General features: G+C 55.6%; 1 protein-coding gene across 3 annotated transcripts in view; it reads right to left on the bottom strand.

Annotated features, from left to right (window-relative positions):
• Nucleotides 1–24,624, bottom strand: part of PC (pyruvate carboxylase) — a 197,917-nt gene that overhangs the window by 64,432 nt on the left and 108,861 nt on the right. For all 3 annotated transcript variants that reach the window (XM_075004951.1, XM_075004952.1, XM_075004954.1), the window contains one exon: nt 15,544–15,706. In XM_075004951.1, the coding sequence (XP_074861052.1) occupies nt 15,544–15,706 (163 nt within the window). The remainder of the gene's footprint in view (nt 1–15,543; nt 15,707–24,624) is intronic.

The following is a 24,624-nucleotide window of genomic DNA, read 5'->3' as shown; positions in this document are numbered from 1 at the left end:
GTCAAGAACAACTACTGTCTCCTGCTCCCAGGCCCCTTCCCCCTCACACCACTCCCTTCAGAGCTGGGGACTCAGCTCTTGAGTCTCTGCTCCTCTAACCCCTAGGCCCCACTGCCTCCAGAGCGGGGACCCAGCCCCCAGCGCGTTCAGGCTGGAAGTCAGGACTCCTGGGTTCCCCTCCCAGCCCCAAGGTAGCTCTCAGCCAAACAATAAATGTGAGGGATGCTCCTCTCTTACCTTCCTGTCTTTTGATGCGTTTGAGATGTGTTGCCATGGAAATCAGACCCTGAGGGAAGGTGGCGGGGAGGGGAGGTGAGCACGGAATAGAGAGTGTCGCGTGCCTTTACTCCTCTCTGATCCCCGACATCCCCCTTCACCGTCCCACCCCATCACCAGGTGACACCAGGCTGGGCTGGGGGAGGGCTCTGGGTAGCCACACTTTCCCGCAACACCTGGGCTCTCCCCAGCCTCCTGCGGCAAACAGAACCCCAGTTCCTCCCACCTTACGGCCGCTTCGCACTGTGCAGATTGGCTGGGCTTTGCTTTCAGGGTGCGACTGGCCTCCCCAGAATCCCACACCCTAGAGCCTCTACCTACCCTGCGTGCCAAAGATTCAGCCGTCCTCACGCCTCTGGAGCGGCCAGATGCCCAGCGTGGTAGCAAGAGGCCACTGCCTTGAGGTACCACTGACCAGAGAAGAAACAGTACTGGCAATCCGGCTGGAGCCCCATGCAATTCCACAGCACCTCGTGGTCCTGTGAGCCGTCCTGCTCCATCTTTCCTCCCTGCTGTTGCCAGATGCCTTTCAATTCCATTTCTCTCCCTCTCCTGCATTCAGCACCAGCCAGGCTCCATGCTCCCCCAGGAGTGGACAGTAGCACGAGTGGGGGAGGCCTGTGGCTAGGCTCCCAGCCTCCAGGGATTGCAACGCAGCTGTAGTGGCCATTAAAAAATGTAAGGCAATTTTTAGCCCTTAGAGAGAAAACCAGGAAGATGTGACTGGTGCCAGCCATAGCTGCAAAGAACCCCCGCTGACGGGCCTGAGAGGCAGGCAGGGGAGCGGTCGTGAGCCAGCCATAGCTGCAAAGAACCCCCGCTGATGGGCCTGAGAGGCAGGCAGGGGAGCAGTCGTGAACGTACCAGATGCAAAGAGCCTGAGCTGATCACCACAGGCATCTCAGTGAGGGGACAACTCCTCCTTCCCAAGGGCACAGCCTCAGTCCAGCAGGGGGCGCTGTGTATTGGTCGAGGGGCCTGGTACTCCGGCTCCCCAACACGCAGAGCCCCCTGCTGGGTTGATGGTGCCCCAGAGAAACGGGAGTTATCTCACCGTGGCCTGTGGCCCGTCCCAGGGGAAAGGAAGGCTCGTTATGTGCAAGTTGCTGATGGAGAAACTGCAGCCCAGCAAGGGAAAATGACCTGCCCATAGCCACTTAGGCTGTGTCTACAGTACAAAGTTATTCCAGAGTTTTTATTCCAAAATAAGCTATTCAGGAACAACGCGTCTACACTACAGGGAAGTCCCAAAATAAGCAAGACTAATTCTGACGTAGTGTATCCACGTGCGATAGAACCTGCTTCGGATTAGAGCCCCTGGAAGCACTGCTGTCATCCGAAATACTCTGTCTATCCAGCAGCGTTACTTTGAAATAAGCTATTAGGAAGACGGGTTCTTTCGAACACGGACTTCATTTTTGAAAGAGTCCCGGCTACACTGCTTTTTTTCTTTCAGAAGAATCTCTTTCAAAAGGAGATTATGCAAATGAAGCACAAGATATGTAAATCGGTGCCTTATTTGCATTTTCCATTTCCCTCATCCGCATTCCTCTTTCAAAAGAGGAACGCAAGGATAGACACAGCCTCCCTGTCTACACAGCCCCTATTCCAAAACATCTATTTCAAAATAGGCGCTATTCCTCGTACAATGAGGTTTACCGGATTCAAAATAACGCACTCGCTAATTCAGACTAGCAGTTGTGTTGTGTGGACATTTGCAAAGCCATTTCGAAACAGCAGCTGTTGGTTTGTAATAACTTTGCTGTGCAGACACAGCCTTAGGGAGCAAGCAGCAGAGCTAAGAACAGAACCCAGGTGGGCTGAGTCACACTCTGTCACCTGAACCATAGAAATGGGGCTGAGTCAGACAGCAGAAAGGAGAAAGTCCCACCTTACTCTGTCTCAGGGGATGTCTGCGCTGCAGGGAAGATCAGCCCTGCCACAGTCGATCTTCCGTAGTTCGATATAGCGCGCCTGGTAGGGTCGTGCTAAATCGAACTTACAGGGCACCTGTGTTGGCGTATTCCAGCCCCTCGTCAGGAGCCAGGGAAGCCGACAGGCATGTTTGTTCCCACTGACCTCCTGCAGTGGAAACCGCACGGAAGCCTGGATTAAGCCTGCAGCTACGTAATCTCCCCTTGCTGCACGGTGGCAGCTGTTTCGTTCCCCAAATGGCCATGCTCCGCCCAGTGTAACCTCTTACACCCCACGCACGAGAGGTCAGGCCGGCAGGGGCTTTCCTGCACTGGCAGAGCCGTGCCAGTAGCACCAGACATGAAAGAGGTCTGGGACATTAAGTCAGCTGCCAAAGGGGTCCTTGGTGGAAGAGTTTCAGAACCATTGCGCTGCCTGATCTGGGGTGCTGGCTGGAGTCACATCCCAGGGCAGTACAGCAAGAAGCAAGGGCTTAAACCCAGCCAGGGACCGGTCCCCTCCTCGAAGGGATGGACACGCTCGAGCGCTTGCAGAATCCAGGGCAGCTGCACTGCATTCACGCTCGCCCTTGAACGCTTCGCAGAATCGCACCCCAACGCAGGAAACTGACAGAAGAGAAACGAGAATCATTTAGAAGCCAAACGCCACCTTCCGACTCAGCTTCCTGCCGGGGAGAAGCAAACCTAACAGGGCTCCAGCTCTGTTTATTTTAGCACAAGTGGGGCTGGCTGCCTGTTTGCGTTAAATTATTTTCACACTTTGCAGCGTGACCTCCCTCCCGTCTGCTGGTTGAAAACGAATCGCTGGAAATTAAATTTGCACCGATTCGAGGTTTGTCTAAAGCTTCACGAGTTGGCAAACAGCTTAAAAACCCGTTGACAGCAGCACATTCCCAGGACTGCTGTGCATAAGGGCGTTGGGGAGGAATCTATTACTACGGCGCAGCTCTGGGGTCCCGGTTCCTACGGCTTAATTCGAGGTGGAGGAATGATTTCCAAGGAGCAGCTTTTTCCCTTGAAAGCAGTGCTTCACCGACATCAAAGCACGGCCCAGGGAGCACGCCCAAGCAGTGCGTTACTACAACATTTTCAATGGAAACATTTCCAAATATGTTGAATCAAAATGGAGGGTTTTGTTAGGGCTTTTTCTTTTCGACTTAATGTTTTTTAAACTTTTCATTCATTTTAACATATTCATACCACATTAATACTTTGCATTTTACTTAGTACTGTAGAACATTCATAGTTACCTATTATATATAATACGTAGCATAAAATGTAAGCATATATTTAACTTACTCATGTGTTCTAATGGATTCTGTTGTTATACTACCTGTAATATTTATATGGGCCCTATTTAACATTTTCTGTGTTCATACTTCAATGAGCTCCTTTGGACGGTTCCAGAATGAAAAGACCAGGGAATTTTTGTCCTGCTGTGAATTTTGAAATATGACTTTTCATTCCAGTCTGGCACAAAAGGAAATTCTTAAAGCTCAGAATTTTCCATGGGGGACAATTTCCATTTTCCAACTGGTCCGGGTCTTTATATGTCAAGAGGCAGGGTCATGCACACAGGCCCTGGGAACTTCAGCCAGACTTACAGAACAGGGGGCTGTGCCCAGGGGGCACATGAACCTCAGGAAGGACACCTGGTGCAAAGCAGGTGGTCACGAGCTTCTGGGGCAACGCAAGGGCGGAGAGCTAATAAGAAGCAGGAGTGGCTCAGCAGAAGGTGCTGAGCAGCAGTAGGCAGCTGGCGTCATGTCTGTATGTGTCTCTGGTCACTGGGACACTGCGCCCAGCTCTGGGGTGTGCGCTTGGAAACAGCGCCATGCGACTGATCCAAGGGCCAAGAACAACTGAGAGCTAGGGAATGGCATTTATGTAGCTTGTCCAAGAGAACGCTCAGAGGTGACCTGACCTCGGTCTGTTACTCATGCGCGGATGAGTTCCTAGACAGCTCTTTAATATTGCAAAGGCAGAATATGGTTGGGAGCAGGAGCTGGACAAAATCAGACCAAAAGCAAGGTGCCAACTTTTAACAGGGAGGGAGACTAACCCCTGGAATAGCTCACCCCGGGGCAGGATGGATTCTCCACCAATTGGAGCCCTTCGGGGGAAACCGGACATCTCTAAAAATTCCAACTCAGCCATCAGAGGTGAGGTGGAGGCAGAAGTAGCCGGGGGGGGAGAGGAAGGCAGGGAATTCTCTGGCTCATGTTATTCACAGAATACAAAGCCAGAAAGGACCATCAGATCCCCTAATCGGAATCTCCTGTGCAGCTCGGGCCATTCAGTTCCACCCAGGCTCCCTCACAGGGAATCCAAAATCATCATCCTCAGGGGACCAGCCTGTTGTGAGCTCGAGGCAGGGGACAGCTGAGACCCAGGGGCCCCCGCTCGAGGCCCCTGACATGCTGAGGTGAGTCACGCCCAGGTGATCCCTACAGGCGACCTGTGCCCCACGCTGCAGAGTCAGGCGAAAATCCCCTCATGCAGCAGTAGCAACCTGCGATCCAGGCCCACCTGTGGAACCCCTGGCTGCCCCCGCTTCCCCACGTGCCTCTCACACACCGGGGCCCCACATTTCCTACCCCTGCCCCCCTTCCCAGCAGTTTCGGAGATGCAACTCACCCAATTCCTGCTCCCTCCCTCTTCTTCCCCCTCCCTCCCAGGGCTAGAATGCCACGAACCAGCCACTCACAGAGTGGGACTGCCAGTGACCAGTGTTTTATCTTTAGCATTTTAAAGCCAGGAACCCCCAAGTGCTTTACTGAGGAGACCAACAACACTTCTCTCCATTTTACAGGAGAGGAAACTGAGGCACGCAGCAGGGAAGGGCCACGTCAACCTTACATAGGAGGGAGGGAGATTCCCAAGTCCCTGTCCGATACTCTCACCACTGCAGCGCACTGCCTTGATGGCACCCACTCGACCCTCCTCCCACTGAGAGCGTTCTACTTCCCCAGATGCCCCACTCCACCTCCGTGCTGAGCGCTGAAGGCAGCTCCTCCCTGCTTGGAGGAGCGGGGTTCATCCTGGATGTGGTGGGGCGCTTCCCAGGCTGGGTACGTCTGCCTGCAGCGTTTATGCCGATAAACCGCTCGTGCACGGCAGGATTCCTGAGCAGATGCCCAAGCCAGCATCAGCGCCTTCCACGCTCCAGGCCCAGGGAGCGGACGTGAACTGGAAAGCATCTATCTGTAGTGGCTCAGCTGTTTTTCGAGCACGATTCTGCTGTTGCAAATTTGGCCCACAGGTCCACCGATTTCAGGCTCGAAGGGGCTCAGGCCTCCTGGGTAGCGCAGGCCAGAGAGAGTCACCTGTTGAGCCCAGCCACTTGCGTTTGATGGAAGCATTACCCAGAAAGGCAGCCAGGCTGGATCGGGAGAGGAGGGTTCCCCCTTCCCTCGGTTAAAGCGCCCGTGCTGCTACGAGTCTGATTCTCCTGGGAAAGCGGCTGGCTTTAACTTCCTGCCTGTGGGTCTCGTTCAGCTTCTCTCCGTTGGGCTGAAGAACCCTGGAATCTTCTCCCCGGGAAGGGAGACATGTCGCCTCTTAGCTCTTCTTTCCAAGCGAGCGGGTTAGCCAATGCTGTCTGTCACCCTGAGGCCTTTTTCCAGCCTCCAGACCATTGTGGTGGCTCATCTCTGCCTCCCCGCCAGCCTTCCAACTCCCAGCAGTCACGCACACCTCTGGTCCTGACCTACCACGCCGCAGAGCCAGCGAGTCCGCTCCAAATCAGGGTAAGCTGATGGCTACATCCTAGGCTGTACTGACCATCTCAGCAGGACCTCCTGCACACCCCAGTCCGGAGAACTCCCTTAGCCGCTCCTGTCTCCCACACTGGAGGTGGAAATTTGTTGCTGGGTAACCTAAAGTCACTTACACCCAGAGCATGTAACTGCACTGAGACGCTCGCTCTCACCGAAATCAATGCAGGAGGAGCCAGATTCACAGTGGTACTTCAGTCTAACGATGAAGACAGGCAGCTAATGGTGTTTAGGAAAGTGCTCAGGGTAGAGGCGCCTGGCCCCCCGGGGAGATGATGGGAATCATGTGCCTAACTCACTTAGGCTGTGTCTACACTAAGGAAAGAAAGTTGGCTGCAGATATGCTAACGTATCTGCAATCGACTTACTTGGCTGTCCTCACTGAAGAAGGTCGACGGGAGAAACCCTCCCATTGACCTCCCTTACTCCTCGTGTCTTGCAAGGAGTACGGGGTCGATGCTGAGCCCGGTAGGTTGATTTTGCGTGTCCCTGACCAGGTCCATCTTCTGGGCTGGTGAAGACAGCCTTCATCTGTGCAGTGCCTGGCATAGCATCACCCCTGCTCACCATCTTGACTGGAGGTCGGCAAAACTTTAATGCTAATTACAGTGGATTCCACACAAAGTGGAGACTTGGAGGAACTGCTAAGGAGGTGCCCAAAAGAACAGCACAAACGTGTAAGGACAAATTCCAGAGAGGCCAAGGCACAAAACGAGCCATGCCCAGCAAGGGACCAAAACAGGAAACAGGAAGTAGCTCTTTAAATACGTTAGGACCAAGAGTGAGACATGGGTGATAACGAAAGATTCAAAGAGAAGGATACTGGCATTCAAAAGGAGTTGTTATAGAAAGATCCTGAGAATAGGATGGGGGCAGAAGGTCGCCAATGAGGAATTCTATAGGAAGAGACGGCCAAAAGAGAACCTGCTGCAGAAGGTTATAAAACAGAAGCTACAACTATTTGGGCATATTTGCAGAATGAACGATGGACGGAAAATCTGGTATTCGGCATGACGGATGGTTTGAACAGGAGAGGCAGATCCCACAGAGAATGGGTGGATGATGCACTAGATTGGTGCGGAGCTGGTCTACAGAAACTGAGCCATCCCGCACTGGACAGGGAACACAGGAAAGGAACAGCAAGAGAGGCATCAGACACCAACAGGCGCTGAGCCCACAGTTATTGATGATGATGCTGATGACCAAGAGACAGAGGAAGGCGAGTGCAGCTTGTCTGCTTAGTAGCCACTCAAATATGAAAACAAGGGGGAAGGAACACGAGCCAAGCCAGGGAAGGAATGGGTTAAAGAATATTTAGAGAGCTCAGGTGTATTCAAGTTGGTAGGACAAGATCAAAGTCATTCTGGGGTGCTTAAGGAACCAGCGGAAGCAATTATATTCAAGTACTCCTGGAGGACAGGTGAGGGCCCAGCAGACAGGGAAGAGCAAACAGGACACTGAGACTAATACACCAGTCAGAGTCACTTTGACGCTGGCCAGGATACTGGAACAGATTTCTAAACGAGCAATAGCTAAGTGTCCGAAGGGCGATGGGCTTACAAAGAATAGCCAGCACAGACCCGTCAAGAACAAATCATGCCAAACCAACCTAATTTCCTTCTTGACAGGGTTACTGGCCTAATGGATGGGGCGGAAGCTGTAGATGCAACACATCTTGATTTTAGTACGGCATTCGACACACTCCCAATGACTTTCTCATCAGCACACGAAGGAAATGTAACCGAGATGTGATTCCCATAGAGCACCTGTACAACTGGTTAAAAGACTTTACTCAAAGACTAGTTATCCATGGTTCACTGTCAGACTGGAAGGACGTCTCCAGGGGGATCTAACAGGGGGTCCGTCCTGGGTTCGGTTCTGTTTGATATTTTCATTCATTACTTGGATAATGCAGTGCCGAGTCGGCTTCTGAAGTCCGCAGATGACAAAGAGGTGGGAGGAGCTGCAAGCAAGTTGGAGGACGAGATCAGAACTGAAAAGAACTTCAGAGGAAGGGTGGGTCAGTGGTTTGGGCGTTGGCCTGCTAAGGGTTGTGAGCTCAGTCGTTGAGGGGGCCATTTAGGGATCTGGGGCACATACATTTAAAACAAAAAAAAAAAAGGATGGTGTTTGGTCCTGCCAAGAGGGCAGGGGACTGGACTTGATGACCTCCCCAGGTCCCTTCCAGCTCTATGAGATGTGTGTGTAGCTTAGATAAATTAGAGACTTGGTCTGAAATTAACAAGATGAAATTCAATGCAGACAGCTGCAGAGCGCTGCGCTTACGGAGGCAAAATCAATCCTACAGCCACAAAGTGGGGACCAAGCGGCTGGGCAGCAGCACCACAGGAAGGAGCCAGAGGTTATTCCGGGTCACGCACTGAGTTCACGATTTGATCCAGTCACAAGAAAGGTGAATCTCATGCTGGGGGGGCGGTAACTGCTCTGCTTTGCTTGGCCCTGGGGGGGCTTCAGCTGCAGTACTGGGGGCCACACTTCAGGAAAGAGGGGGATGAACTGGAGAGTCCAGAGGAGAGCATCAGAAATGACAGAAGATTTATAAACCCTGATGGGTGAGGACAAGAACAAGGCTGGGCCTGGTTAGACCCAAGAAACAACAGCCAAGTGTCTGAGCGGGGCCCGACATCAGACGTCCAGTATGGTACAACATGACACCTACGCAGAGCAGCGGTGTCCCATGAGAATTCAAAGCTCGCACGCTTGTGGTTGTCGTCCTTCCAGATTTGCCACAGACACCCCCCCCAACACTCTAAATAAATGCCCTCCCCCAGAGCCAGGTGCTCCCAGATCCAGGCACGCCCAGCACCCCCTCTAAATAAATGCCGTCCCCCCGAGCCAGGGCCCCCCAGCCCCCCTTTCTAAATCAGTGCTGGCAACTCACCAGAGCTGCCAGAACAGCCGGTATTACCGGCGCCATTGGAGCAGCCCAAGCCAACGGTGCCACCGGAGTGACCGGGGCCGCTGGGGCTGCCAGAGCCCTGCTACGTGCTTCTCCCCCCAGGCGGCGGGGGGCGTGCGCAGAGCAGTGGACGGCACTCCCCGTGTGCGGCTCCAGAGCTGGAATCGCCACCCCACAGCGTCCGATTTGCCACCCGTGGCTAGCAGAGAATGTACTGGACGCTGCGGACAAAGAGGACAGGGAACAACTCCTCTCCGGGGGTGACAAGGTAGGTAGGACAAGACGTAATGGACATAGTCTGCAACAAGGGAGAGTTAGGCCAGAGATGAAGGAAAACATTCAGCCCCTACAGGCTCTGGAGACGGATTCCAGGTCAGGCTGGACTCCCGCCCCTGGAGGTTGTGAAGAGCCGGCTGCACAAAAGGCTGCCCGAGGGGGCTCGGCTGACTTGGCTGTGCCTCGGTGCGGGCAGCTGGACCAGATCACCCGTCAAGGTCCCTTTCACCCCCCACCTTTCTGTGACTTTGTAAAAACACAGTTGCTCTGTCCGTGGTTTTGTTTCACAGATGGAGTCTCGTCCATCTGAGCTGCCAGGAAGAGCCCCCCCCAGAGGCCTCCCCCGCCGCACTGCACTGAGAAAGAGCTCTGCACCCCAGCTTCACCCTGCAACACTGCGCCAGCCCTCACCCTGCAAACAGGGAGCTGAGCCTCACGCTGCTGTGTCAATATCACCTCCTGCCCCCCGCCCAGCAGCCTGGCCGGTGCAGAGAGGCAGCGTCCAAGCGGAAGCCGAGCACAATTTCAGCTCAGTAAAGTGGACGTGATTGATGGCTCAACTTACCAACTGCCCCTGCAGCCAAAGGGAGCTGACGGTCATCCTGCTTTATGCTTCTATGGGCACGAAGCCAGGAAGGAGACGGGTGTCCTGCATCCCGGCTTGGCCCTGCTGCTCTAACCACTCACCCGGCTCAACAGGCGAGACGAGACCCCAGGCTCCCAGCTCCTCCCCCATCCACTGGGCCACGCTGCCGCCCAGGCCAAACGGCCAGGGCTCTGCTGAGCCAGCTGTGGCCACGTCCAGGGAGGCTGCTCTGATGTGTGGGGCAGCAGAGACCCCCTCAGAGAGTGGCTGGGGTTCCAGGATCAGAGCCTTGCCCAGCACAATCGCACCCAAGTCAGAGGCCAGGGCTCAGCCAGCTCCCTCTGAGCTCAATCCCCCCGCCTGCGGGAAAGAGGGGGTCACGCAGGAGTGCTGCATGTGGTGGGATTAGAGTGGTGGGGCTGGGAGCACAGAGAGGGCTGTGGGGCCTGGGATAGGGCCCAGAGTCTGACCACACTCACTACCTGAGTCTGGACTTCCTGTAAGAGCCCCTACGCCCACTCTCCTCCCACAACGGGAGAGGAGCCCAGCAATCCTGGCCATCAGCCCTGCTGCTCTAATGCCTCGGCGGAGCCCCCTAGGAGGCCTGGCCCCCTGTGGATCCCACCAGAGCGCTGGCCAGGAGCACGGTCTAATGGCTACACCAAAGGGGACTTCAGCCAAAGTCCTGGATTCTCCTTCTGGCTCAGGAAGGGGAACAGGGTCCCCTGGCCAGAGCAGGAGGCTGGGAGTCAGGACTCCTGGCGTCTGTTCCCAAACCTGTCACTGACCTGCAGCGTGAGCTGGGCAAGTCCCTCCCCTCTCGGTACCCGAGTTTTCCTCCTGCTCTTTGCTCATGAGCACAAATGTTCTGGTTCTGGCAGGAGGGTGGCAGGGGGCAGGTCGCAGCCCTCCCGTGTCTGCGCGTGTCTGGGCCTCGCTCGTGGGCTGGGGCTGCAGACTTCACTATAATATTATTTCCTACCGCTAGTTAGTAATTAAGAGACAGCTGCAGATGTGCAAGTCTCCTCCGTAATCCCCAGGGCTTTTCAAGCAGAGCTGCAGCCAGCTGGGTGTGAGATGGAACAGAACCTACTCGCAGATACCGAGCTGGCAGCCCAGCGCTCCAGGCCAAGGATGCTTGGTCAGGGCAGAGAGCTGGGTAATCCGCTGAGCCAGCCAACCTCAACAGCACAGGCCGATAAGCCCCCGGCTGCTGCTCAGGCCTGGGCCACCGGGACTCTGAGCCAGCTGGATCACATCCCAGTTCACCCAGACCAGCTCTGATCTCCCCTCCTCACACCACCCGGCCTCTGAATCCCAGCTCCCAGCCTCTGCTCTCACCCAGACCTGCTCACGCTCCCCTCCTGCAGCAAGCGAGAACCCAGGAGCCCGGTGTGGGGCATGCTGAGACCGGGGCCTGTTCAGCACCCAGCAGAAGCAGGAGAGGACGTTAAACCCGCAGGAGTCACAACAACCCGGTGGGCGGATCACGCTGCTGAGAGAAGGGAAGCAATGGCATTCCAGAGGGAGACAAATCCTGGCCCAGAGCGTGGGGCTGCAGAAAGACTTCAGGCCAGCCGCCCAGCAAGCGGATGAAAGAGTGCCTGGCGCTTTACGGGGGCATTGCTCACACTGCCTGCCCGAGGCCGCGGAGAGCCTGAGCTGATGCTCCCAGAGAGGTGGGGGACATGCCCTGGGCGTCACCGATGCAGAAAAGCAGCCTGGGCCTGCCGAGAGCCTGCCAATGGAAGAGACGGCCGTGGGCACGGTGAGCGGTGGCGAAAGCGAGTGCTGCCCAGTGGCCAGGAGCGCTAGCCTGGGCTGTGGGAGACGGTGGTTCAAGTGGCACTTCCCACCTGTGCACAGCTGGCCAGGTGCCCTGTGGGTCTGGGTGGGGCATTCCCCTTCCTCTGTGGGATCAGAAATTTGCCGCTGCTGGAGACAGGCGAACAGCTGGGAGGGGCCAAGCTCTGAACTGGCCCAGAAACTCCACTCTCTACTTGCCTGGCTGGTGGGTCCAGCCCAGCTGCTCCAGGCTCGGCTGATCCCCAGACTGGGAGCTGCTGGGAAGGAATTTCCCCCAGCTCAGTCTGGCAGGGACCTCGGGGGGGTGTCCCCCCGCTGCAGCATGGGGTGTGGGTTGCTGGCTGGGATCAGCTGGGCCTGGCTTAATGTGGCAATTCCCTGCCTCTGCAGGGGCCTCGGAGCCCCTTGGTCTCTCCTGTTCCCTGCCTGGGGCTCACAACAGGCTAGTCTCCTGAGGGCAGAAACGTTCTGGTTTAACTACAGGCTTGGAGGTCAGTATGGGGGATAGAGGGAGAGTGAACAGCCTCAGATAGGTAAGAGTCAGACCAGGTGATCTACAGATCCCTTCTAGCCTTGAGCCATGACCTTCCCTGCTCCACAACAAACGCGCCCTCCAGCCACTCTGAGCCTCAGCTTCCCCATCTATAAAATGGGGATCATTCCCCCTTCCCTATCTTCTAGTGTGGGGAGGGTAACCGACGTGCCGAGACATCAGGGTAAGAGGTGTCCAGCTAAGCATGTACAATAGGCTATAAATAAACCGGGAACAGTTCTGTGTAGGAGCCCAAGGCTCCATGGTTCAGGGCCCCTGGTTCTAATAAACGGCTGCCCCGAAAAGCTCCGGGAATCGATGAAAGCAGGAAATTGAAACCACTGGCCAAGGGAGCCGCCAGCTCGAATCAAAGCAGGAGGCAGCAGTACGTCCGGAGGAGCAGCCGAGCAGGGCGGCTAATGAGGCCTGGGAAGCTGTACGTGTGGGCTCCCTGAAAGCGGGGGGGGCTGGAATTAGACATTGCCATGGAGGGGTTCGATGGCTGGGGAGGGTTCACGATATCCGGGCCCCTGCTGAGCAGGATCCTGAGGGACAGTCTATTAGCAGACGTGAAGGAAAGGAAGCAGCAGACAGAGTATCGGACGTGGAGCTGGGATTTCTAGGTGCTGTTCCTATTTCTGCCACTGACCTTTCACAGGCCTCTTCCCCTCTCTGTGCCTCAGTTTCCTCTCTCCTGCTTTGCAGGGCAGGGAACTGCCCTTCTTTGTGTGTCTGTGCAGTGCCAGCCCAGGGGCCCTGAACTGCTATGCAAACAACAGTCACAGGAGAGCAGGAGAGCTGGCTGGGAGATAAACTGAGATTCCCACCAACCCGTTGTCCTGGATGAGGTCCAAAAGCCGAAACTTCCCAACGCTGCGGGCGTGGAATTCCATTCTTGTTTCCTCTGAACACACCCTGACATTGCCACACCTGGAACGTTCTGGGCTTTTACGCTGCTCTGATGCAGAGCTCCCTAGGCTTTGCATCCCACACCTCCTGCCAGGGAGGCCACCAAGGAGCCGGCACGTGAAGCAGAAACCAGCCCGTTTCTGTCAGAAGTTTTGTTGAAACTGACCAGCTCCCCCGAAACGTGGCGAATTTGACACCTCCGCGTTTTACCATTGCGCAAACTCTGGGCGGGTCCAACTGCCCAGAGCGCCGGAGAAATGGGGAACCATTGGAACAAACTGGCGAGGGCTGAGGCAGATTCTCCTGCTCTTGGGGTCTCCAAATCTGGGCCGGCTGCATTTCTGGAAGATGGTTTTAGTCCAACAGAACAGACTGGCTCAAAACAAGGGGAACCAGGGGAATGATTCTGGTCTGTGCTCTGTAGGATGCTAGACTAGATGGCCAGAGTGTCTCCTGGGTTAAAAATCTAAGCCTACTTGCATTACTGCTTCTAGTCACAGACTGGCTCAATCCTTGGCCTCTCCTCTTGATATCCCTGGAAATGGATCCACTCTGTCCTGGAATCACACCATATGCTTCTCCTCTTGCGGCAATGAGTCCCCAACACTAACTTCAAGCTAGGGGATAAAGCCATTTCCGCGGATGAGTGTCCTTCACTATCCCCTTGTTCCAGGGTTGGGAGCCAGGGGCTCCCGATCCCCAGTCATTGTAATATAGATTCTGAACACGTCCCCTCCAACTTGTCTCCTCTCCAATGCGAGCAAACCCCATCGAGACACGTTTTCTTCGCAGGAGTGTTACCGAGCCTTTAATGATTCAGTTATCATGCACTGAACACCCGGTGATCATCAGTCCATACTGCACCAAGAGCACACACCCAGGGAACCAAGCTACCCACCTGCCACCACTGCCCAGGGTCCCCACCAGCGCACATGTGCGTGCGCACACACACACACGCACACCCCCTCCAGCCCTGGGGTAAGGGCCCACTGCACTCCTACAGAACAAGTTCCCAGCACCCTCCACAATCACCCTATTGACAGCCCCCAGTCCTAGTACGTCGGAACACACACTCATGCCCAGGCAAGGATAGCCCTCCCCATGGGGAGGGATAACTCAGGGGGCTGAGCACCGGCCTGCTAATCCCAAGGTTGTGAGCTCAGCCCTTAAGAGGGCCAGTTAGGGATCTGGGACAGATAAAAATCTGCCAGGGATGGTGATAGATCCTGCTGTGGGTGCAGGACACTGCACCTGATGACCTCTGAAGGTCCCTTCCAGCTCCATGAGATGGGTATATCTCCCTGTTCCTTCCAGCCCCTGCCTTTTTACACGGTAGCCCAGTCAAGAGGGTGGAATCAGGGGGGCTCTCACAGTCCCTCCTCTCTGGCTGCCAGGGGGAGGGGATGGTTGAATCAGTGCCAGACACTTCTGCAGAGCTCCCTCGCTGTTCGTTTGAGTGGCAAGGGCTGTTGCGTTGTTAGGAAGGGAACGGGGAGTCTGAACAGCCGAACGCCCACGCCCGGGGTTTGAATGGAGCAGCCTGTCATGCGGACGTAACGCGAGCGCTTCTGCTTATCACCAGCACCACAGAGAATCCAGCACCGTGCCAGGGAACGTGCACAGCCAAGGGGGAGACCAAAGATCAACAGCCAGGGATAGAACCCAGGAGTCCTGACTCTCAGCCCTGCCATGCCTCCCCGGCCCGAGGCCTAACCCCCGAGCTCCTCACTCCTGTTCCAGAGCTGGCGCAAGTGCTGGCCCAACCTCTAACCACTAGACCACACTGCTAGCGTCCACGGATCAGACACCGAAGTGGACTTAAACTCATGCTTGCTAGAGGATTAAAGTCTGCCTCCAGACCTGGTGGGAGACGGGATTCCTCTATCAGGAATGGGGTTCCCCCAGGGCAAGGGGAGTCGTGGTGGGGTCCAGAGGCAGCTGGTGGTTCCCCAAAGTACCGCTGCCGACCGCTGAACCTGGCCCATGATGTCCCGCTCTCAGGACACCAGGGGATCCAGTGCACCAGGAAGAGGCCGTCACAGTGCTGCAGATAACGCTTCCTCCACCTCCAACACACAGCCTGCCCTTCTGCTCCCCCCTCCTCCCACATACACCCTGGGGGCTGCGGCGAGCACCTATCACACGGGGAAAATATTCTCCCTGGATGCTGTTCTAGGGAGGAGAACTGGGTTTCCCACCCCCCAAGAATTCCCCGGGAACATTTCCTCCCGCTGCTCAATTGTCCATTTTTTCACTGAAAACTGAAAATGTAACATCCCGGGGCCAAAGGCCTCCTCGCGGTTGGACATTCCCAGCCGGGGACATTCGAAGGCTGGGGAAATCTGAGGGGTTTTCAGCCACAGTTCTTCCCATTTGGGGCCAACTTGTTTCCTTCCAAATGTTCCAGGTTTGTGCCATCGAGTTAAAATATCCCCCAGCAAAGAGCAGATCTGCACGCAGGCCTTCCCCAGCAGGGCTGAGGAGCAGGGGTCCCTCTAAGTTTTACCATCCCCGGGGCAGTGTCCTACCTCAATGCGGCCGGTGTCAGGCTGGAAGCCCCGGGCGGGGTCCTCGGTGGTGACACGGCATTGGATGGCACAGCCATTGATGCGGACGCTGTCCTGTCGCAGGCCCAGCTCGGCCAGGCTCTTCCCCTCTGTGATGTGGATCTGGGCGTGCACCAGGTCCACGCTGCCAAGAGAGCAGGGGAAGGGGGTTAGTGTTAACCTTGAGCGGGTTTCAGGAGCGCCAGTGTCTGACAGAACCATTCCCAGCACCGTGACCTGCTCCAGAGAGCCCCAGTGCGCCTGGCCAGCCCCCCCAGGGGGCCCCTGATCACCATAGCCTGACGCTTCCCCCGTGCTCCTGATGTCCCACACCACCCGCCACAGCCTTTCCACCGACACTGCCCCCCAGTGACGCACAGAGCTGGAGATCGGCGCGGGCATTGGTTCGCCAAACATCCAGGGCTGTTACCCTTGGGATCACACAGGGTTCTCCACCCACCAGTTGCAAAGTCATCTGCAAACACAGGCCAGGACTGACTCCCCGCCGCCCCGGTTCCCCCCCAGATGATTATGACACAAAAGAGGAAACTGAGGCATGAAGAAATAGGCCAGTCCCCTCCCCGCTCGGTGCCTCAGTTTCCCCTCCCATCCTTTGTCCATTGCTCCTCAGGGTAAGGACCCTCTCTCACTGAGTGCCCGCACACTGCACGGCACGGCAGGGCCTCGGGTGTGTGTGGTGCCCAGCACGATGCCCCCCTTGCCAATCTCAGAGCCTCTGCAGGCGAGCGGCACAGGACGTATAATCACGATCAGCCGAGTCTGTGTTTCAATGCTGAGTTGGACGGCAAAGGGAGAACTCGAACAGGCACTTAACTACAGGCTCATGTGAGACTTTTCTTAAAAAGCCGGTAAGGGGGGGCGCAGCACCACCGGCGGCTGGGTCTTAGGCGCCTCCAGCTCATTAAAAATGGTGAAAGCTGTTACCGTTTTTATGGATGTGAATTCTCACTTATACACCGACTAGCAGCACCTTCGCATTCCACAGACTCATCTTCTCACCCAGGCCAAAAAGGGTTGTTCATGTGGACAGCACCGACATTTTCACCCGTTTGGGTTACATGGGACACGTTGGGGGGTGGGGGGAAGGGGATGGCTAATGGCAGGGACGAAGGCGAGGCCTGACGTAAAACGTTTGCTCCCCCCCGCGCTAGTCAACCAAAACCATTTCCTCTTCTCACGGGCACCCCCCACCCGGTTCACCCTCCTGAGCCTTATTTCAGTGCTTTGAAATGGCCAAGTCAAATTCAAGGGCCCCCTCAAGGATTAGAGCTCACAACCCTCCGTTTAACAGGCCAGTCAATGCTCAGACCACTGAGTTATCTCTCCCCGAGCTACTCTGCATGCAAAAGATTCCTCCTCCCCCTCACCCCCCCAAAACCCCCTCAGCATTGGCCTTTGCAACCCTTTTTTAAATTGAAGGCATTTTTTTTCCCCCGACATGAACAATTTTGCAGCATGGACACAAATGCACAAAACATTCCAGTGTTACCAAACGTTCATTTTTTGCTGCAAAGTGAAGAATTCCGCCCAGCTCTGGCAAGTCGCGCTTAGAGCTGCTACGTCTCTGGATGATGAACAGGTTTTAAGAACCTTCGCGTGGTCCCGGCTGATCTCTTGCACTAGGATTTAGGAGGGATCCCAATATTTTGCTGAGCATCGCCTCCAAATTACACCCCCTACGCACAGCCGGGGAGCTGCAAGAGAAGCTCTGGCCTGGCTTGGGAAGTTCTATAGAGGTTCATCAGCAGAGAGGGAGGCAGTGCCTGGATTATCCTGATGTCCAGCATCCTGTGGTGCCAGACACGGTGCAGACAGAACAAAGAACCCAACTCTGCCCCCAGCAGCTGACAAATCAGCTCACTTCTGACGGGCGTGGTTCTAAAGTGTATGGGACTTGCCCTGTTCACCCAGCCTGACCTCCTGGAGACTCCACCGCAATCACTCCTGCCTCCAGCCCAGATCTGGCAGGCGAGCTTTGTGCCACAAAGGATCAATAGATCATCCAGTCTGACGTCCTGTATAGCACAGACAATTAATCGCACCCAGGTAACAGGGCAGAAAGGCTTCAGTTCGACCAAGGCATCTCAACAGCAGGATCCGCAGCCACCGGGGCCAGGTGGGAAGGGGGCCCAGCTCAGCCCCTGAAGGGGCGTGGCCAAGGGTGGAAGGGGCGTGGCTGAGGGCATTCCACCCTTGGCGCTACCAGGATTGCAGCCCTGAGCCGCCAGAAGAGTGAGGCAGCGCTGGAGGCAGTTCAAAGGGGCCTGGATCTCTGGCCACCGCCAATGCCGAAGTAGCGGCGGCAGGAGCTCTGGGTCCCTTTGAAACGCCAGGCCCTGGAGCAACCGCCGCCTTTGCCCACTCTTGTCGGTGGGCCTGTGTCTCATTCCTCAGGAGACTAACTGTTGTGTGCTGCAGGCAGGGAACAGGAGAGACTGAAGGGCCCTCGGTACCTGAGCCCCTGCGCCGGTAGGAATTGCTCTCATGAGCTGCCGGCCAGTAACCTGCAACCCCTGCGGCAGAGAGAGGGAACCTGCCCGAGGTCCCTGCCTAGGGAAGTTCCTTCCCAACCCCCACTCTGGTGGTCAGCTGAACCCTGAGCATCTGGGCAAGACCCACCAGCCAGGTGGCTAAAGAATTAATGAACCACCTTAGTGCCTGGGCCCTGTCTCCAGTTGTGGTCAACCCCCACGCTGGAGAAACACAGCCAGGCTTGCACTAAAGGCTCCACATAAGGGAGAATCCACCCATCCCTGGGTCAGCTGTTCCAATGGTCTGACCCCTTCCTGCTAAAAAACACCTGGCCTCACTGCGAAGCTGAGCTCGACCAGCTTCACTTCCCAGCCACAGGATCTGCCAAGAGCCCTCTGCTCGCCAAAATCTGCTCCTCGCGGATTAGAGACCAGGACTAAAATACCCTCTTAAGGACAGTGCAGAAATAGATGGAGCAAATCTCTCCCCCCTGACTTGGAGCTGGACAAAGAGGCTGGAACTCAGGGGCCGATATATAACAGGGAAGGGGATTAGCCACTGAACAGCTGACCCAGGGACGCAGCAGCTCCTCCAGCACAAGATGTCTTCAGGTCAAGCTCAGATGCCTCACTCGAGAAGATTAGCCCTAGTTCAACAACACTGGTCAGGGAGTGAGGGTGCTTAAATTCAGTCCTGGCTCTGCCACCGACATGGAGCTAATCCCTTTGTCTCTCCGGGCCTCTGTTTCCCCTCCTGGGGGGCAGGATCCATCTCTCGCCATGCCCCCGAGCAGGGCCCAGATCTCAGCCAAGGTCTGCGCAGCCTCCAGGACGACATGGTTCTGATGTGTGACCACTAACACTGAACCTTAACGATCAGCACTGAGGTTTTTACAACACCGTCCAAGTGACAAACGAGCTGGCTATGCTCAGTCAATAAGACAAATGCCTGACACGGGCTCTAACAGACCACCAGCTTCTGCAACACGCACGTTAGAGGATGATCAATATTTTATGATCCACGAACTCCAAGATGGGTTATAAACACAGCTGGTTTAAATACCCCTGCTTGGAACGTAACCCTAAGCAGCTTAGACGCTGCTGTCACACAGAGTGATTCTGAGCGTGGCCTAGTGCAGGGGTGAGCACGCGTTTTATGTCGGGCTCCACTTTCTGTCCTTGCAGTTAGCAGCCCCCCCTTCCCCTCCAGCCTCTCTAATGTCATCCAAACCCATGGAAATTTCAGTTACTTTCATATGAAGAAAAACCCTTTTGGCACGTGTAAGAAGATACGTCTGTAGAAGGTAAAACGGTACGAACGGGTACATCAGTGCGAACACACAGACACAAAAACCCGAGCAGATTTCAACATGTTAATGAGCTGGATGATCCTGCGACCCAGCAGCCGGTCGTGCTGTGCCCCCTTTACAAAACTTCACACACCCCCATGGGGGCCCATCCCCCACTTTGCACACCCCCGGCCCAGCGAGTAGAGCTGTGGGGATGACTGGCAGCCAGGACTTCTAGGTTCTCTTCCCGGCTCTGCCATTAAGGGCTCCATGCATGGAGCTGGACCTAACATTTCCTGCTGTAATCCACTAAGGCCAACTGCCCTCCCACAGCCAGAGAGCGCCTTGTCTCCCAGATCTAACCACCGCCTGCGACTGAGGCCCATAACTCTAATAAAGGGGCTATTTTAAAACAGAGCCAGACCCTCCCAGAGTTTAAGGCCAGAGGGCATCACAAGGCCACGTGGGCTGTGCTGCCTTGCACCCCAGACCGACTGTCGCTCAGGCTGTGTCTACGCTAGAAACTTCAAAGCACAGCGGGGGCCACAGCAGGCGTGGGGGGAGAGTTCTCCCAGCGCTTTACGGAAATCGCCTCTACCAGGGAGCAGCACACAGTGCCCGGAATGTGGTACCCAACGCTGGCGCTGCACAGCATCGTAACACTGCACGGGGGCTCTGCGGGTGTGTTCCTCCCCAGCCGCCGAGCCAGAAAGTTACGACCCAGTCAAGCTCCTGGCAGACTTGACTTTTGGCTCCCCGTGTTCTGAGCCCAGCCCGGCAGCCACTCTGGACAGCCACGCTGGACAAAGAGGCTGGAAATCGGGGGCCGATTTATAACAGGGAAGGGGATTAGCCACTGAACGGCTGACCCAGGGACGCAGCAGCTCCTCCAGCACAAGATGTCTTCAGGTCAAGCTCAGATGCCTCACTCGAGAAGATTAGCCCAAGTTCAACAACACTGGTCGGGGAGTGAGGGTGCTTAAATTCAGTCCTGGCTCTGCCACCAACGTGGAGCTAATCCCTTTGTCTCTCCGGGCCTCTGTTTCCCCTCCTGGGGGGGCCGGATCTATCTCTCGCCATGCCCCCGAGCAGGGCCCAGATCTCAGCCAAGGTCTGCGCAGCCTCCAGGACGACATGGTTCTGATGGAGGAGCCGCCGCCTCCCTAGGGAGTTTGCTCCAACGTTTAATCCCCAGCACTGCGAGGAGCTGGTGCCTGATGTCTCAGTGAGCATGCCAGATGCGCTGAATTCAGGCTGAACTATTACACTCTTACGCTCAGCGGTGAGCCACCATCATTATTAGTGTTAGGATACTGTCCAGAGAGCCCCCCCACCCTTCAACCAAAATCACAGCCCCTTTGGGCTGGAGGCACCACAGCCCTATAGCAAGAGCCTGTCCCTGGTCCAAAGGCCTCACAAACTAAACAAGGAATAGGAGGGGAAACTGAGGCAGAGAGTGACATAGAGACTTACCCAAGTCCAACTGCTAGGGCCATGCAGGACCAGCAAATCCTAAGGCCTAGCCCAAAGGCCACCTCCAGTACCAACCTGTGTCTGCTAAGGCAGAGTGGGTTACCCCAGTAGGCTGGGAGCCCCAGGAGCTGAGTCAGACCTGAGCGGGACAGCAGGCGGCTGTGGCCGAGGCTTGAGGGGCACTGGTAGAATGTCAATCACAGCCATTAATTAAAAACTCCACCCTGCTCCTCCAATCACATGAACCGCCGGTGCAAATTGCTGCTCCTATGGCTTACGAATCACCCCCCTTTTGCCTGGCAGTGGGCAGTCGTGGTTCACAGCCTCTGGACCCAGCGTCTGCTCATGCAAAGCCAGAGGCCTGTGAGGAAGATTCACCTTCAGTTCTCATGGAGGGTGGTTTTAAAAGTTCGGCTGGATCTAGTTCTTCGCCACATTAATTTGGGGAACTCAAGGGCCTTGAATCCCACTGCCACTCATCCTGCTTCCCAGTGGAGAAACCAGGGGCTGGTGAATGGGCCAGGAAGGTGGCACATTCCTGAATGATCAACGGAGAATGTTTAATGCTGGTGCCCTTTCACCCCCAGCTGGCTTCATCCCAAGCCGGGCCTTGCTGGATTGTTCCCATTTAGAGAGGAAATAGATTATCCCCGTCCGCAAGTTCTTTGGTGCCACCCTGGTCATTTACAAAGAACGCAGGGAAAGTTCTGTTCCCTGAATTGGCGGTTACCTTGGTCTCAAATCCCCCGCGTACCACCGGCCAGTCCTGTGCCCAAGAAGCCCTGTCTCTCTGCTTCCACTCAGGGTCTCTCTCGTGATTGCTTTGCTCACAGTTTGGGTCTCCCAGCCACATACACAGAGCTGCCACCGTTTAACCCGCCAGTCCCTGCCGCTGCCACCAGGAAACCCCACACAATTTCGCTTCTGAGCGGTGTTCTCTGTGAGCTGAACACTTGGTCGGCCCCCTGGGAGAGATTCAGGCACCCCCGCAGCTGATTAGCCGAGCGCTCACAGCTGACAGCGTGTGTGTCTGTTGGTGGTGCGCGCCCCCATGTGCCTTGGTGCGCACAACAAATATTATTCCACCCATGAATGGAAAAATTGAGAGAGAACCCGGCTTTTGATCAACCTTGCCATGCAGGTCTGTCCTGAGGAGTATGTAGCACATGCAGCTGTGTGGGGCACTAGATGCCCCAAACTTACTGGTGCCTTAGGCAGCTGCATGCTCTGCATGTGGGGCTCTAGGCACAGGGCTGGTGGCAAAGGCCTGGGTAACAGCCAGGACTCTGGGTACGGGACGAGACGCCCACCACTGTCCCCTGCCAGAACAGGGTGTTTGACTCCCTCGGAAGCTGTCCTGTGCCAGCCAACTTGGGCTCAGGCTACGGGGCTGTTTGACTGCACCGCCGGCAGTGAGGCTCAAGCTAGCGCTCAAACACTGGGAGCCTGTGAAGTGGCAGAGTCCCAGCACCCAGGCTACAGTCTTTGTAAGACTCGGACACTCTGGGGGGCAGGGGTTCCCTTGCCCGGCATTCAGCTGTGGCCACTTCTGGGGTGAAGCACTGGGGTTGTTCACACCCGGACCCCTGCCTGGCACGGGGGGGGGGGTACGACCACCTCTAGGGCGGGGCAGTTGTTTCTAGAAGAAATTCCACAGGGAATTTTCCCTGGAGGGCTGTGATTCTATCAGCCGCCCCCGCCATCGCACCCGAAAAGCTGCTGCTCGTTGCTGTTGGAGACGGGATGCCAGACGAGATGGGCCCACCGAATCCCACTCAACTGACCCTGCTCCCAGGGAAACGATTAAATCTGTTAACCGGGTAGGGAAACTGAGGGAAAGAAAGGCTACAGGGTGTGCCCCATCCCAGCAGGAGAACTGAACACAGGAGTTCTTCCTCTGCAACTGAAACATGGAGATACATGTATCTCACAGAGCTGGAAGGGACCCTGAGAGGTCATCCAGTCCAGTCCCCTGCACCCACAGCAGGACCTACCACCATCCCTGACAGATTTTTTTTTTCCAAATCTAACCTGCCCCAGACCCTTGAAAGGCCCCCTCAGGGATCGAACTCACAAGGCCTATGAATTATCCCTGCCAGCGCTCTGAGGTCTCCCTGCTCTAACCACTAGAACCCACTCCCCTTCTAGAGGAAGGATAGAACCTAGGAGGCGCTCGTCCCAGTCCTACCACCTCGCTGGCTGGGTGGATTTCCAGCTGCGCTGGGGAAAGACAGCTCTGATAGAGGCAGGGAGCTCAGGCTGAAAGGTACCAGAGAAAGCTCAGCTCCATGCATGGAGCCCGGTTCATTGTCCTTCCATGAATAAATGCCCATCAAACAGCGTTATCTCTCAAAGACAGGCGGCTGCCTCGCACAATGCCTGCAATAAAGCTGAGTGGCTGCTGTCACTGAGGTGGGGCCACCTATGGGCGCATGGAGCAGACAGAGGTTAATACTGTCCCACAATTACGCCATGTACACTCCTGTAATGGGCCCAGTGCAGGAAGTGGAGGGGAGAGGGGCAGATACCAGGCTCCATAGAGCTTTTGGTCTGATCTGGGTGACAGGCATAGTGGGTCACATTGGAGATGGCTCTGGAGTGGGGCATGAGAGCGGGTTATACAGGAATCCAGTTTCAGGCTCTGAGGCGCAGGCACCTCTGGGGTGGGGTGGGGGTAGGCCTGATTATACAGGGACGTCTCACATCAAGAAGTTCTATGGTCTGTGTTGTACAGAAGGTTGGACTAGGTCATCACAATGCTCTTTGAGCCTTGGAATTTATGAATCCCTCACTCGGTGCTGAGATGCAGCTGTCTCTGGAGTGGGATACTGGGGCTTTTTCTCTCAGGCTCTCTCTTACCCAGCGCTGAGCAGCACCCGCCTCTGGGGTGGAGCATGGGGGTTATAAAATTACAGCTGTTGCAGGAAGAAGTGGCAGGACACCGGCCAGCACTGGTAATTCAGCAGCCTGTCATGGTGTTTTACTGCAGCAATTAAGGCTCACAGCCCTCTAGGGAGGCTGGGAATGGCTGAGCCCCTCCCCAAGCAGGACATAGAGGTTAAGTGACTCGCCCAAGGTGACCCTGATAGAGCTGGAATTAAAATGAGTTAGTGCCAGTGTGCAATATCCCACATTCTTTAGCCAGGCCACCCCACAGAGCGGACAGGACAGGGAGAGCCATCTCAGGAGCCATGGATAGGACTGTGAAGTGGGAGCCAAGACTCCTATGTTCTGTAGGGAGAAGTGGGGTCTAGCAATTCAGAGGGATAGGAACTGGGAGCCAGGTTCTTTCCCCTGATTTGCAAGGGAAGCCCAGTCTAGTGATTGGGGAAAGTGGGATGCAGCAGTTTGTCCTCACCTCGAGGGCACGGGGGTTCAGAGACTGGGAAGCCAGATCACCCGAGTCCTAGCCTTGCTGTGCGAGGGCAGCAGAGTCCAATAGTTAGAGCAGGGCTTTTATACAACAGAGAAATTCATTATGCTCCAATACTGTCTTCTCCCTTGGACCTGCTCCCAGCCCTATCAGTAGCTCCCTGGCAAGACTATTTAGCCTCTTCTCCTCTTGGTAAATTGGTTCTGAGATGGATTTATTTATTTTATGCAGGCCCACCAGGCCTGAGATTGTTGTTTGGCCCTTTTTAGTGTGGTGATTAACTGGGAAAGGTTGGAGTTTTTTTACATTCATTAAAGGTTACAGGATAAATATGCAAATATCACAAATTAAAGAGCTAAGCATGCCATAAAAGCAGCCTGCACACTGGCCCCCGCGTGGCTATAAACCTAGCTACAAATTAGCAAAATATAAACTA

This window comes from Carettochelys insculpta, chromosome 11 (genome assembly GCF_033958435.1).
Source record: "Carettochelys insculpta isolate YL-2023 chromosome 11, ASM3395843v1, whole genome shotgun sequence".
Taxonomy (NCBI): Eukaryota; Metazoa; Chordata; order Testudines; family Carettochelyidae; genus Carettochelys; species Carettochelys insculpta.
The sequence above is the reverse complement of the archived record's forward strand: the minus strand, read 5'-3'. Positions and strand labels throughout refer to the sequence as shown.